The sequence below is a fragment of the Phascolarctos cinereus genome, unplaced genomic scaffold, assembly GCF_003287225.1.
Source record: "Phascolarctos cinereus isolate Bilbo 61053 unplaced genomic scaffold, phaCin_HiC Scaffold_2;HRSCAF=192, whole genome shotgun sequence".
Taxonomy (NCBI): domain Eukaryota; kingdom Metazoa; phylum Chordata; class Mammalia; order Diprotodontia; family Phascolarctidae; genus Phascolarctos; species Phascolarctos cinereus.
This window is the reverse complement of record NW_027555625.1, coordinates 384,010,702-384,025,128: the sequence shown is the minus strand read 5'-3', so window position 1 is coordinate 384,025,128 and position 14,427 is coordinate 384,010,702. Positions and strand designations below refer to the sequence as shown.

Sequence of the window (14,427 nt, the reverse complement as noted above, 5' to 3'; positions counted from 1 at the left end):
TGTAACCTAACTATGCCATAGTAGCTTAAGCTGTGCTTCTAAAAAAGGATGCTAGAGCAGGGATGATAGGAGTGCAGAAAGATTAACCAGCCATTCCTAGTTCCTTCTTGCTGCCCTAAAAAGAGTTAGAGAAAAAAAAAACCTTTTTCTCGTAGCCTTCTTACTGTTATCTCCTTGTCAATGAAAATGTGTATGAAAAAGATGGTGTTTTTAGAGGATTGTGAATTCAGTATGGATCAGCAGTGTAAACTGGTAGCCTCAAAATCTCACGTGGTCTAAGGCTGTATTAATAGAAGTATAGTGTGTGCAAAACAAAGAAAATTAAATTCCCACTGTTTGGATCATATTGACTACACGATTCAGTTCTTGGTGCCACATTTTAGGAAGAATATTAGCAAGCTGGTGGGAGTCCGAGCTGGTAGGGTGACTAGGATGGTGAGGGGACAACTTGAAACCAAAGTATAAGTGAACTTGGTCTTATGCAAATGGGGTGCATTTAGAATATGTGGTCGGAGAGAGGTGTGTATCTTTAGCCTGTTTCTCCACAGTTGAGGCAGAGAAACCAAGCTCCCAGTATGGCCTGGACCTTCAGGACTTTAACACCGAACCATATGTGGCACCCTTTGTTCTGCTCTCACTTGGAGTGGTCTTCATCTTTCTGGTACTTGTATTGATTTAGAACTTCCTAATTCTCTTGTTTCTTTTAGTTTAACAAAACGCAATTCCACAGTTCTCCAGCCACATACTCTTTGGATGAGGTAAGGTTAGAACTGTCAAAGTCTTGTTATTTCTCTTGGATTCCAGATTTTACATAGAGGAGCCTTCTCTGTCTTAACACCTGTTTCTGGCCTTCATTGCTTTGGTGTTCGGGGCGGGGGGAGGGGGCTCCTTTGGTTGAGGGTCATACTAAATGTCCAGGAAATTGGTCACTTCTGGCAACCCATAAACCTCATAAAGAAATCTCTTCTCCTTTTGGCCAGTTGGTACTGAAGTGTTATCTTCTGCCTTGGCAGTAGCACGTGGTACACCCAGAGTAGGTGAATCCCAGCACCCTAGGCTGTGCTGTGCTTAGGTTTTTTGTTTTTGTTTTTGCTTTTTTTTTTTTTAGTGAAGGCAGTCGGGGTTAAGTGACTTGCCCAGGGTCACACAGCTAGCAAGCATCAAGTATCTGAGGCCACATTTGAACTCAGGTTCTCCTGACTCCAAGACCGGAGCTCTATTCACTGCACCACCTCGCTGGCCCTGTGCTTAGGTTCTGGTGTGAGAAGGACCAAGGATCTTAGGAACCTCAGCAGCTATGCCCACTCATTCTGGGAACCTAGGGATGGGTAGTTTATTATAGAGTTTGTGAGTTCGACAAAGTACACAATGAAGATGTTTTGGGGGATGCTGTCCCTTTTAGGGTTTTGTCAGGATGCCCAGGATCAAACTTGTGCCGTCTTCTTCAGTCCTTTCTTAACATCTGGGGCTGTGGGTTTGAAGCACAGACTCACATATCCCGTTGCTGCTATTTTCACTCCTCCCTCCAAACCCCTTGCACTTTGTTTTAGCAACATAATCTCTGCTATAACTCTTTGTGGTTATTTCTGGGGCCTACCCACTTGTCTGTCTGGGTTATGAGCAGCCCCCATACCCAGCCTTTTTTTATTCTGATGTGCGGTCCCCTACCCTACCCTGGGAAGTACTGTGTGAGGGGTTGGGGGAAGAAGGCAGGAGGGGAGTTTCAGTCTTGTTTTGGAGAAAAGTAACTGTCTTGTCTCACCTTTGGGTTGTTTCTCTTTCTAAGGTAGCTGATGGGGGATGGTAGAGATTTTAAGAAGTAAAATTGTGGTTTATTGATTTAACTTAAAGGAAATAATCCCAGATAGATGTTGAGTTGGGGCTGGCCACATGCTTAGAGAGTACTGTAGACATTCCTCACTGAGATCTTAAAGATGAAGCTAAGATGTCTTACATGATAGTATGGAATAGTTGAAAAAGCGATGGACTGGGAGTTAGATGCATGTTCTGTATCTCCTAAAAATGTGCTCTATTATCTTGTGCAAATCACTTAAGTTTCTTTGATGTTTGGAACTAAAGGAATGATCTAGAAGATGCTTATTTGAGGACTCTTCTACTTCTAAGATTCAGTCATTCTTTAATTTACAATCCTGAGGACAAGATTATTATCGTTTTTTAAGGAATAGAAATGATTGTTCCTGACCATGGTTCTCTATATGTTACAATGACAAGGATACTCCATTAGTTGGAGACTGTAGCCAGATACCTTCTCGCAGCTCTCTGTCCTTTTGACTTCTCTCCACACATAGAGGTCTGGATCTCATATCTGCCAAGCCTCTGAGAACTTTTTTTTTGGTCTCCAAGTCTTTTGATCTTGGGGGTATGTCATGCCCTAGAGTGGGCTTGGCTGGGGGAAGAGGTTCCTTGGTGCCAGGAAATGGACAGAGTGCTGAGCCAAGTGGCTCTGATATCCTGCTGTTGTCTTTACAGTCAGGTGGGCACGAGGTCTGGTGGCTAAGCTGCCCCCATGGAAGGGCGAGGACCATATCGGATCTACGACCCCGGTGGTGAGGGCAAGCAAGGAGAGGCATCTGCAGCTTTTGAGCATCTAGTGGAGGAGAATTCTCGACTGAAGGAAAAAATGCAAGGGATAAAGATGTTAGGTAATGCAGACACGCACCTCCCCTCCTTTCCCTTCCCCTTCAGCCCAAGTATACTTCAAGGTTCTCCTGCTCCATGGTCTTGCCACGAAAGGACATTTACTTATAGCCTACTGGCTAGCTCCCAAGTGGAAGCTAGCCAGGGAATGCAGTTTGATATTGTAACCTACTCTGGTGTGTGCTTCTGGCTCCTCGGAGTTGAGGTATTGCATGTGGATCCCAGCCCTACTCAGGTGTCTCCCTAGGTCAGTAACTCCTTCCCTTGCTTGTCATTTCCCTGACTGTCCCCAAATGGAGAAGGTGGAGAAGTGGGTAAGGGAGAAGGGGACCTGTATTTTCACTCTTACTCTAGGGATAGGAGATGGAGGGAAGAGGTATTGACTGTGGCCTGAACTCCTAAGTATTCTGCATGATATTTTGTGAGTGTGCCATTAGCTGCCTCAGTGGCAAAAGTCTTAACTTTGAGAGTCCTAATTTCTGGAATTATATAGGGGAGAAACAGGGCCCATGTTCACATGGCTAGTCAGGATCTCTGCTCTGTCCTGTTCATTCATTCAGCAGACATTTATTAATTGCTGACTTTGTACAAGGTCCCAAACTAGGTACTATGGAGATAACAAGGATAAATACATTTTAGAAATGTGTAATCTATTCTTGGGGTTCGGGTAGTTGATCCCCAGTGAAGAGTGTTGTGATCTTGGGTAGCTAGATTTATCAGACATATATCATATGGCCCCCTTCTTCTGGTTTTGAGATTCAGGGGAATGAAAATACCCCATTCCTTCTCCCTGTCCTAATATCTATTATATTAGCCTTGTCCTTGTGGCTGTTGGGGAAGTTTTCTTCCTCTGGTCTCATGTTTCCAAAGACTCTGTGGAAACTCCCAAGCTTATAAGAGATATTTTTTAGGTCTTAGAGTTCTATTCCTTGCCGTTCTGGCCAGGCTCATGCTACAATCACTCCAGGAAACATTGCTGTGACTTATACTGTGACTTAAGAATCACAGGTTGGCATGGTATGTAGGAGACTCCTGAAGCGAGCTCTTCCTGCCTGCTCAAGTATTCTTGTTTCTCGCTACTTCTTCTACTAAGTACCTACTCCTAAGTAAGGGCTACCCTAACCAATTATCTATAGAAGTGGGGGAGAGAGATGGAAATGGTAAGTCTAGTTTTCATTTAGAAACACAGAGCAAGATGGGTTATTGTAGGAGCAGCTAGGTGGTGCAGTGGTTAGAGTACCAGCCCTGAAGTCAAGAGGACTTGAGTTCAGATTCAGCCTCAAAATACTTACTAGCTGTATGACCCTGAGCAAGTCACTTAACCCTGATTGCCTCCAAAAAAAAAGGGGTCATTGTGCTGTGATGGAGCCTGTTGTCCATTTATGCAAGCTATTTTTCAGACCCTGATATCCCTAATGAAGTCCATACTAAAATGCTGCTTTCTGTCCTGGTAATCAGAGAGGGAACACAGTGCCCATCTTCCAAGGGGAGAAAAGTGAGGTCTGGTAGGGTTAAACCATTTCTGTCCCAATGGCTGCTTCTTTGCATCTTTTTTTAAGGATGGGGAAATGGGAATAAACTCAGCTAATTCACATCAGCAGTTCTGTATATATGTATGTGTGTGTGTGTGTATATATATATATATATATATATATATACATACACACACACACACACACAGAGCACTAAAATCACTTACTCCATTCTGGTACTTGCTGTGTGTGTGGGTTATAGAATGGTGTGATATTCAAGCCTAACCTAATGCAGTCATCTGTGACTGTCCCCATTTACTATAATAAGACACAAGCAAAGACAGACTCTGACTCTCTTGCTGAAGCGGCCACAAAATAACACCATGCCTTTGAGCCTCAGATGGCCTCCCCACATAATCTCATGGCATTTTTCCTACAAGCTCTGCTCACTGTCACATGCCAGCTGAGCTTATCCCAAGTATACTGGTGTCATTCTGTCCTGATAGAAGTACTCTTACTTTAGCTTTTATTCCACTCCCTGCAGCCCTGGGGCCATATGAGTATCCCTGGGTAATCTTCCACATGGAAGATGCCTCTCATGCTCTCTTATGATTCTGCAGTACCTCATTCTCCTTTCATGTACCATACCACTAAATACCTCTTCTTCCTTCCCATCCTATTTCTTTTCACAGACAAATCCTTGAGTTTTGTATTATCCAAAACTGTCTTTCTTACAGGGTCTAACATTATAAGAACTTTGGCTGGCCCTTATGACAAGATCTTTAGTGGTGGATGTGGCAAAGCTCCCTGTTTTTACAGAAAACTGGGCAGATACCTGGTCTTAGGTCCTTGGAGTGTGGGAAGACCTTGGGACAAATGGATACCTTTGGGGTTTGCTTTAGTGTCCCCGTGGGGTTTGGGAGGGAGAGTTATATTCCCAACCAATCCATGTCTCAAGGTAATTGAAAATTATCACCCATAGCCAGACCTTTCTTTTTAAATAAGTTTTTCCCTGTCCACGTAGCTCACACTGTCACCTAGTAACCAAGGTGGCTTGGTTTGGGCTTTGCTTCCTCCACTTCCTCTCTCCAGTTGGGCTGTGATGAAATCCAATCATGGGAAAAGTGGGGGAAATCTAGGCATTGAATTGGAATATCCAAACTTGGGATTTAGTCAGCTTGATGGATTTTTTAGTTCTGGGTCCCTGGGAAGCAATAGGCTTTGGTCAGGTAGGATAAGAATTACTAAGGGAACTGAACTTTCTTGCTGCACTTTTCTCCCCCTCTGGCCCCAGGGGAACTGTTGGAAGAGTCTCAGATGGAGGCATCCAAGCTGCGCCAAAAGGTAGAGGAACTGGCCAAGGACGATGAGCTTCTCCAGCCGTCTCCTCCCTCATCTTCCTTTGACCACCTAGCTGAGCTCACAGGTATGATGGCAGTGGGTTACCCTAGGATGGAAATCCCTATGTGTATTGAAGAATGAGCCAGTTTATCATCCAAGCATATTTGTTCATGCTCCCATCCAAGTTATGATCTTTTTTTAAAATAAAGATTGAGTTTCCCCATTTCATCCAGGTTGGATGTGCAAGGGCTGCTCATGAGCCCGATCCCAGTACTAATTGTCATGGAAGTTTTGATTTTCTCCTTTTCTGACCTGATTCAGTTCACTCCTTCAGCAATTTCATAGCTTCCTTGCTCCTGGGATCTCACCGTATTGATCCTAAACTTCTTTCAGACACCTGAACTGAACAGCTTAGCTCATAGCAGCTCAGAATTCCCAAATTCAAGAGGTCTGTCATCTTCATTCAAGTAGCAGGCACTACAGATGTGTACCACCACACCCTGCTCAACTAATTTTGACACTTCTACAATTTGGGTCTCAGTTTCAACCTTTATAAAATGAAGAGATTAAGAGTCACAGAAATTCTGAGCTGGAAAGGCCTGAGAAAGAACTAGAAAGCATCTAGTCCAACCTGTAATGAAGTAAAAGCCTTTCTACATTATTTCCCACAAATGTTTTTCCAGCCTTTTCTTAAATACTTCCAGTGATGAGGAGTCTGCTACCCTCTGAGGAACCTATTCTATTTTTGGACTTCTTGAGAATGGTTTCATCACCTTTTAGGAAAAAACACAACTGTATTCTGCTATTGCTTAGCAGAAAGAAAGAAAGCTTAGCTCTCTTGGGGTCAGTGTTGCTCCTATCACATTAGTTTTAGATTAGATAATCTCTAAGTCTCCTTGGAGCTCTAACATTCTGTGTTCTGAGGTCCCTTTCAGTTCTGATATTTTATGATCTATGTCCCTTCCATTTCTGGTATTATATGATTCTGAGTATGCCCCAGATCTTCTTTCTGGGATCATTTAGGTATTCACAGTTTTATGAAGGCGTGAGAGGCAATATGACATAACAGATAGATTCCTGGACCTGGAGTTAAGGGCACAGGTTCTGATCCTGCCTCTGACACTTAGTGCTATGTGACCGTGGGTAAATCACTTATCTTAAACCTCAGGAACCTCTCTAAGCCTTGCATACCAAGTTATCCTACACCCACAAAAATCAGAGAACTTTGTATGTATTGACATCTAAAGGCAGGGAGATGGACTAGTTCTCCAATTTCACTATTTTTGTGGAAGAAAAAGTATCAAATGACAAATTCATTTATCTTTCATTGAAAAACCTTTAAGAGGGAAGACTTCTAATGTTTTTACATAAGAGTTTTTATTTCAGAATAGCAGAATACAAACATTTATGGTTTTACTTCCTTTCTTTTCCTTCTTCCTCCTCTTTTCCCACCCCCAAAAGGAGTTAAACCCCCATTTTAGCCCTGCTTTGCTCCCATGATGCCTAGGATGTCATGTCACTTCTGTGTATGCCTCAGAGAAACATTCATGCAAGTGTTGCTCTCAACTGCAGATGAAAACAGCTATTGAACAGGTTTCCCTTTGACTGTATCTTATCATAGCCCAGGGCAATATCCATGTATTACTTACCGGATTTATGTAATAAATTCAATTTGTCTAATACACAACCTTAGCATAAATATGCAAAAGTTCCTTATAGTGCATTTTCTTAATTAGCTAAACACATCCTTGCTAAGGGCAGCTAGGTGGTAGAATGGATAGAGCCTCGGGACTGGAGTCAGGAAGTTCCTGAGTTCAAATCTGATCTTAGACATTTACTAGCTGTGTGACCCTGGGCAAGTCACTTAACCCTGTTTGCCTCAGTTTCCTCATCTGTAAAAATGAGCTAGGGAAGGGAATGGCAAACCACTCCAGTATTTTTGCCAAGAAAACCCCAAATGGGGTCCTGAAGAGTCAGACACAGTTGAAAAACAGCTGAACAAGAAAACACCAAATCCCTGTAGATGTTTTAATAATGTTAATTTCCTTAGGCAACCCCTTCTTCAGTTTCAGTTCAGTTCAGCGTTTATGATTTATGGTATGCTCACTACAGGCAGGAGCCATTCCATCTGTCCATCTGCCTCTACTCTAATATTAGTTTAAAATGTTCCATGTAGAAAGATGACTGCTTTTCATGAGAGGTCGCTGTCTCCATTAGTGATTCATTCAAGTGTTAGGCGGTCTTCATCACATTTTCCTTATATCTAATTTGTCTTGTTTGCTGCAATTCAAGCCCCTTTCCTCTTCAGGGGCAACCATAATAAATATTCACCTAAATTCTTTTACAGAATTAACCCTCACAGCAGCCCTGAAAGATTGTTGTTATGAAAGGCTGTTGTTATTTGCCAGTTCATAAATGAGAAAGCCAAGATGCACAATGATTGTGACCTGTTAAATAGTGTGAGCACCCATAGTCCCAGGAGGTGTTTTTTAGATTATCCAAGGAAGTCAGAATTCAGGAATTTCTCTAGGATTGCTGACCATCACTTCTTAAAGAACTCTCTAGCAATCACATTGAATCTTTGCCACAACCCTGTAAGAGCACAGAATCACAGGATCACAGATCTAGAGCTGAAAGGGACCTCAGAGGCCAGGTAGCCCAACATCTTCCCTATATAAGAGGAAATTGAGGCTCAGAGAGGGTAAGTAATAAGGTCACATAGGAAGAAAGTGACAGAACCAGGATTTGGGCTGAGGTTCTGTGACACCCAATTCACCTTTCCACTCTGACCCAGAAGCTATTACTGGCTGCTTTCCTGCATTTCCATGATGTTTGATTGGATCTTTGGGAAATAACTTAGAACAGAAGGGTTGGAACAATTTTCTTTAGCTTTTTGCAGTGACAGGCCTAGGGATTGTAGGGGACTTGCCCATTTGTGGAGATTTTTAATGATAACTGGCAGAATAATCTTCATAGTTTCCCTTTTGAAGAGATCAGGCAGAAACAGTGGCCTGGGTTCTCAGGGATTTTTCTCAGTCTTCTGTGGAGGTGGTGTTTTATGCTATGCTTTACAGACCCCTGGTTCTCATAGTCAGGGAGGAAAGAAGATATTCTTCTATTTGAGAGACCCTAAGGAGTTATAGCCAGCCACCCATTTCCTTAAACAAATTACTAAAGCCAGCCTACTGGGAATATTGCCCTTAAAGACTCTCACCCTAGAAAAATCTAAGTTCAGAAGCCTGGTCAGAGTATCTGTTTACTTGGCTTACTTCTCTCTGTTCTCCAGGAGGGAATATAAACCATGAGTTGCCTCCAGTCAGCCCAGCTGGTTCCAGGAATGAGCAGGCACCTGCAGTTCAGAAGACTCCATCCAGTGTAAGTTCTAGCAGCGTCTGTGGTAGATGTCATAAAGATTCTCTAGGTTTAAAAAAAGAAGCTGATGACACCTGGTCTGATGGAAAGAAGGTTGGATTGTGACTTAGGAAACCTAGTCACTCGTTTGTTGTGTGACTTTGGGCAAAGCATTGATTTTTTATGAGCATTCCTGTTTTCACTTCTTTTAAATAAAAAAAAAATCGATGCTTTTTATTTTACAGCACCTTCATTTCCAAATATATACCTGCTGTCCTCTCCAAAGGAAAGAGCCATCCCTTGTAACAGAAATTTAAAAAAAAAGACAAAAGCATTTCAGCAAAACTAACCAACATATCAAGTGTGTCTGACAGTCTGTGCAGTACTCCACACCCAAAGTCTTCTACTTCTTCAAAGAGGGGAAGGAGATGTATTTTCTCAACTCTAATCCAGGGCCAAACTTGGTCATTTTAATTATATAGCATTCAGTTTATTTTTAAAAATTTATTTCATTCTTTATTTTTAAAATATTTTTTTTCCAGTTACATGTAGAGACAATTTTTAACATTCACTATTAAAAAATTTTTGATCTAAATTTTCTCCCTTCCTCCCTTATCCCTGCCCTCTCTGAGATGGTAAGCAATTTAATATAGGTTATATATGTGCAGTCACAGCATTCAGTTAAAAAAAATTTCTTTCCATTTATGTTGTTGTAGTCATTTTGTATATTGTTTTCATAGTTTTGCTTATTTCACTGTGTGTCAGCTCATATAGGTCATCTCATGCTTCTCTGAATACATCATTTCTTTTTGGTGTTGTAGTATTCCATTACATTAAATTACCACATTTAGTCAGTCCCCAATCAGTTGGTACCAACTTTGTTTCCACTTCTTTGCTACCACCAGAAGTACTGTTATGAATATTTTCTTTGTGACTATATATCCTCATTTTCAAAATGAATCTTAGGACAAAGGATCTTTTCCCATTCTTAGAAGGACAAGCTCAGTAACTTCAACCAGCATTTGTTAAAGGAATCACAGTTATAAATGGCATCATGTGCTCTTTTTTCTTTTGGTGAGGCAATTGGGGTTAAGTGACTTGCCCAGGGTCACATAGCTAGTGAATATCATGTATCTGAGGCCAGATTTGAACTCAGTCCTCCTGACTCCAAGGCCAGTGCTTTATTCACTGTGCCATCTAGCTGCCCTCTCATATGCTCTTTATAATCTGGCTCACCACCATTTCTCCAAACTTATTTCATATTACTCGTTTTCATGCATTCTGTGTTCTAGCCAAACATATTATCTTTTAACTCTGTGTCTATTCCTTGAAAATACACCCTCTTCACTTCTACCTCTTGAAATTCCTGGCTTCTTTCAAAGGTTAGCTCACCGTCACCTTCAGTAGGTCTTTCCTTAACCCCTCATTGTTAGTGCCTCTTCCACCCTGAAATTACTTTGTATTTATTTGCTTATTTTTATGCAGTATAAAGTATACTTTATACTGCCCAGTGGGTGTAACTTCCTAGAGGGGAGGGACCATTTTGTTTTTATCTTTTTATATCACTAGCACAACATCTGATAAATAGTAGACGTTTAATAAATATGTGTTTGTTGTTAGTGTTCAGTGATTGGAACATTCTAAAGGATGGCCCTAGGTAAAGTGAAGGAATTGCCCCTTTCCTTGTCTCATTTGGTTAAATGTGAGTAAAAGGAGAGACTTAGGATCTAATATTGTTGAAGAGAAGGACTTGTTAGTATTCAGGGGTACCAAAGATGAGGTTAAGGAGCTTGTGTTGATGGATCCAGCAAAGGGTAGCTAGTATAGCCACATTTCCTAAAACAGAGATGTAAACGAAATAAAAATTCTAGGATTCTTTAGGCTGTAAGCCTTGTGGACATGAGAGTTGAACACATTAGAAACAAGATCTAGCTGTGTGGAGTAGTGGAAAGGCCCCTGGACTGGGAATCTGGAGACCAGTATTGTGATCCCAGCTTTGCTACTAAGTGACCTGGTGGTCTTGGGGCGGGGGAACTTCTAAGTGTTATTTTCCTTTTCTGTAAAATGAGGGTGTTGATTTGATCTCTAAAGTTCCTTCCATCTCAGACAACTGCGTTTCTAAGTGTCTCTTAAGTTCTTTTAAGCTTTGGCTTCTGGGAATTTTGGAGTGAGGGTAGAGTGATAGGCAGCTAAGGTCTAGTCTGGGTCCCACCTAGTCAGGTGGGAAGGGGGCAAACTCAGGGCTGCAGCAGAATTCACAAATTGGCCTGAACCAGATTAAAATGTAATTGGGAAATGTTTAACAAAATAAATAAGCATACAATAAAACTTGGAGAATGTTAATTTGTGGTTTTCTAAGTCATTATGCTGCATCCAGGGATCCAGAGCACAGCAGATAAATGAGGCCAAATTCAGGGTGTTTAAATTTGCTACCTACCCCTAAGTTGTCAGAGTGACCAATCCAAAGTCAGAAGACCCTGCTTGTTAATATATAATCAATCCTGATTCTGCCATTGATTGTGTGATCTTGGGCAAGTAATTTCACCTCTAGGGACCTCAGTGTCTTCATTTGTCAAATAAGATGTTTTAATGGCTCTGTGATTTTGTTGTGTATATCCATACTTTTCCATAAATGTTCATAAAGGAGCTACCCATTAGGCTGAAGGTATTCCTCTAGTTTTTTAATATTTCATAGATTCTAGTACAGCACTAGGGCTGTTCATCTGTTACAATTTGCTCTTGCTTCGAGGTCAGCCTATCTCCTTTTCCAATCGCATACATCTTTGGTGATGTTTACTTTCGTGTTATCACTGATAATATTCTAGGGCTTACTTACCCCACTGTGTGTTGCCTCTTTGGTCATCTATATCAGAGGTGTTAAAATTGAAGGGAACCTGATTAAAATATATTTGGGAAATCTTTACCAAAATAAATAAAAACACAATACAGCATGGATTATGCTAACTTGTGGGGGTTTTTAAAGTAGGTATGTGCCTAGATCCATGCCTGCTTGAGTCTGACACCACTCTTCTAAATCTTTTATTGTCAGATCATGCTGTTTCATGATTTGCACCAAGAGATTTTGATGTCAAGAAAGACCTTGGACTCATTGAAGACACTGCACAGTTTTCCATTTATAATGCAGCCTACTTTCCTCTTATTTAATTCTAAATCCAGTCCATTGTCCATTTGCAACGGCTGGCCAAAGTTTTTGTGCTAGCCAAATGAGATGCTCTTTAAAATATGTATAATACTCTGAGAAGTGTCTGTTCTTCATAATTTTCCTGTGTTGACTGCTGGGTCAATCTTATCTGACTAGCCATGAATCTCATTGACCTGTAGTATTTTGGGACTTGATGCAGTCATCACAAAATTATCTGCAGTTGAATACTTGGAAAACTTCCCCAGGAGAACCTGCAGGGAATTTCTCTTCCATTTGCACTCCACTCAGGATCATAGATTAGGAGCTGGGAGGTCATTTAGTCCAGCCTCTTACCTTTACATATGAGGAAACTGAGGCTGAGAGGTTAAGTAATAAGTTTATACATAAGCTCAGCTCTTGGAATTCTAAGGTCACATCACTTTCCACTACATGTAATCTGTATTTTATGAATACTTTCTTCAGAAGAAAGTTAAAAGACATTTGACTTGGTGAGTACTGAACTATCACAAAAAAAGAAACCATATATATATGTCTCTCTCTCTACATATACACACATATGTATACATATGCATACATATAAACACATACACACATATATAGACAGAATATATGTGTGTGTATGTATGTGTGTGTATATATAGTATATATGCACACATACACACACATACATGCACACATACACACATACAGAAAGTGACTTGTTACTCCCATGGGAATAATTTTTGTTTTGTTTTTAAATTTTTCTTTTCTGTTGTGAACTTAATAAGCATCAACAAACACAAACATTTCAAGATACAAGGAAGGGCAGGACAGAAAATTATATAAGAAAATGAACTTCACTGTACAGTTTTAATAAAAGAGAGATATGCACACACATAATAAGTTTAACAAGGCAGCAGCAAAATTTCTGTGTCCTCTTTTGCGCTTTTGTTTTCTTTTGTTCATTAAAAAAAATTATTTCTTGATGCTGTTTTTTCATGTCTATTACTATCCACTAAACTACTCTCCTTCTTCCCAGTGGAGATCTTCAAAGCAAATATGTAGAGTCAAGCAAAATAAATGAGTGCATAGGCCGTGTATGAGAATACTTGTCTCATTTTGTATCTCTACCACCATCTCTCTGCCGAGAGATGAGAGGTATGTTTCATCATCAATTTTTTGATACTGGGATTAGTCATAGGTTTGCTCTCCTAGCTCTGTTCATTTCGCTCTGCATCCGTTCATACAAACCTTTCCACGTTGCTCTAATCTGTCATTTTCACTTCTTACCCCACAATAAAATTCCATTATATTCATATACCACACTTTGTTTAACCCTTCTCCGATTGATGGAGCTCTATTTTGTTTTCGTTTCTTTGATACAACAAGCAATATCAAAGAAAGAGAAAAGCACCCATATTTACAAAAATACTTATAGCAGCTCTTTTGCAGTGGCAAAGAATTGGAAACTGAGGAGGTGCCCATCAGTTGGGGAATAGCTGAACAAGTAGTTACATGAATATGATGGAATATGTTGTGTTGTAAGAAATGATAAAGGACACAGTTTAAGAGAAACGGGGGAGGATTTGTATGAACTGATGCAGAGTGAAGTGAGCAGAACCAGGAGCACAGTTTAAATAACGTTATTGTTAAAACAAACAACTTTGAAAGACAGGAAAACTTATTAACACAATGACCAATTCCAGGGGACTCATGATGAACCATGCGGTCCACATTCTGATACAGAGGACATCAACTTAGACTGCAAATTGAGACATAGTTTTTTTGGACATGGCCAATGCAGGAATTTGTGTTGCTTAACTATCTATGTTTGTAATGTTTTTATTGCTTTCTCAGTGAGAGAGTGGAGGGGAAAGGGAATTGTGGGAAGACATAACATTAAGTGAAGTAATGTCATGTAGTAAGTTGTATCCATAGAAACAATGTTATACTTTAGTGAAGTTCATTAATTATATATTGCAAAAAATTTTGCTAACTATTTGAAGTATACCTATCTTGTTTGTGAACTTTCCAGGTCAGACAGTGTGGACTGACCTTGGACTGCCTCCTTAGAGGCCTTATATCTGGGGTTGTTACCCTTTTTTGTGTATCTTATACCCCTTTGGCAATCTGGTGAAGCCTATGGACTCAATCTCAGAATATTGTTTTTTTGTGGTTTTTTTGGGGGGAGGGGTTGGCAGTGGGGTTAAATGACTTGCCCAGGGTCACACAGCTAGTAAGTATCAAGTGTCTGAGGCTGGATTTGAACTTCGGTCCTCCTGAGTGCAGGGCCAGTGCTCTATCCACTGTGCCACCCCAGAATAGTGTTTTTAAATAATTAAAGAAAATGCTAAATGTCAGTTAGAGGTTGATGAAAATAATGATGTAACCTTTTCCCCGCCCAAGTTCCCACAATCCCTGAAATCTTTCCAGAAGACTACTTGGGGTGTCCACGGACTCCAA

At 40.7% G+C, this 14,427-nt stretch overlaps 1 protein-coding gene across 6 annotated transcripts in view; it reads left to right on the top strand.

Annotated features, from left to right (window-relative positions):
- Positions 1–14,427, top strand: part of TNIP1 (TNFAIP3 interacting protein 1) — a 60,553-nt gene that overhangs the window by 20,979 nt on the left and 25,147 nt on the right. For 4 of the 6 annotated variants that reach the window (XM_020964296.2, XM_020964295.2, XM_020964297.2 and 1 more), the window contains exons 2-4: positions 2,491–2,663; positions 5,425–5,556; positions 8,758–8,846. In XM_020964296.2, the coding sequence (XP_020819955.1) occupies positions 2,528–2,663; positions 5,425–5,556; positions 8,758–8,846 (357 nt within the window). In that variant the 5' untranslated portion in view covers positions 2,491–2,527. The remainder of the gene's footprint in view (positions 1–2,490; positions 2,664–5,424; positions 5,557–8,757; positions 8,847–14,427) is intronic. The other 2 variants (XM_020964300.2, XM_020964299.2) reach the window with 1 other exon arrangement.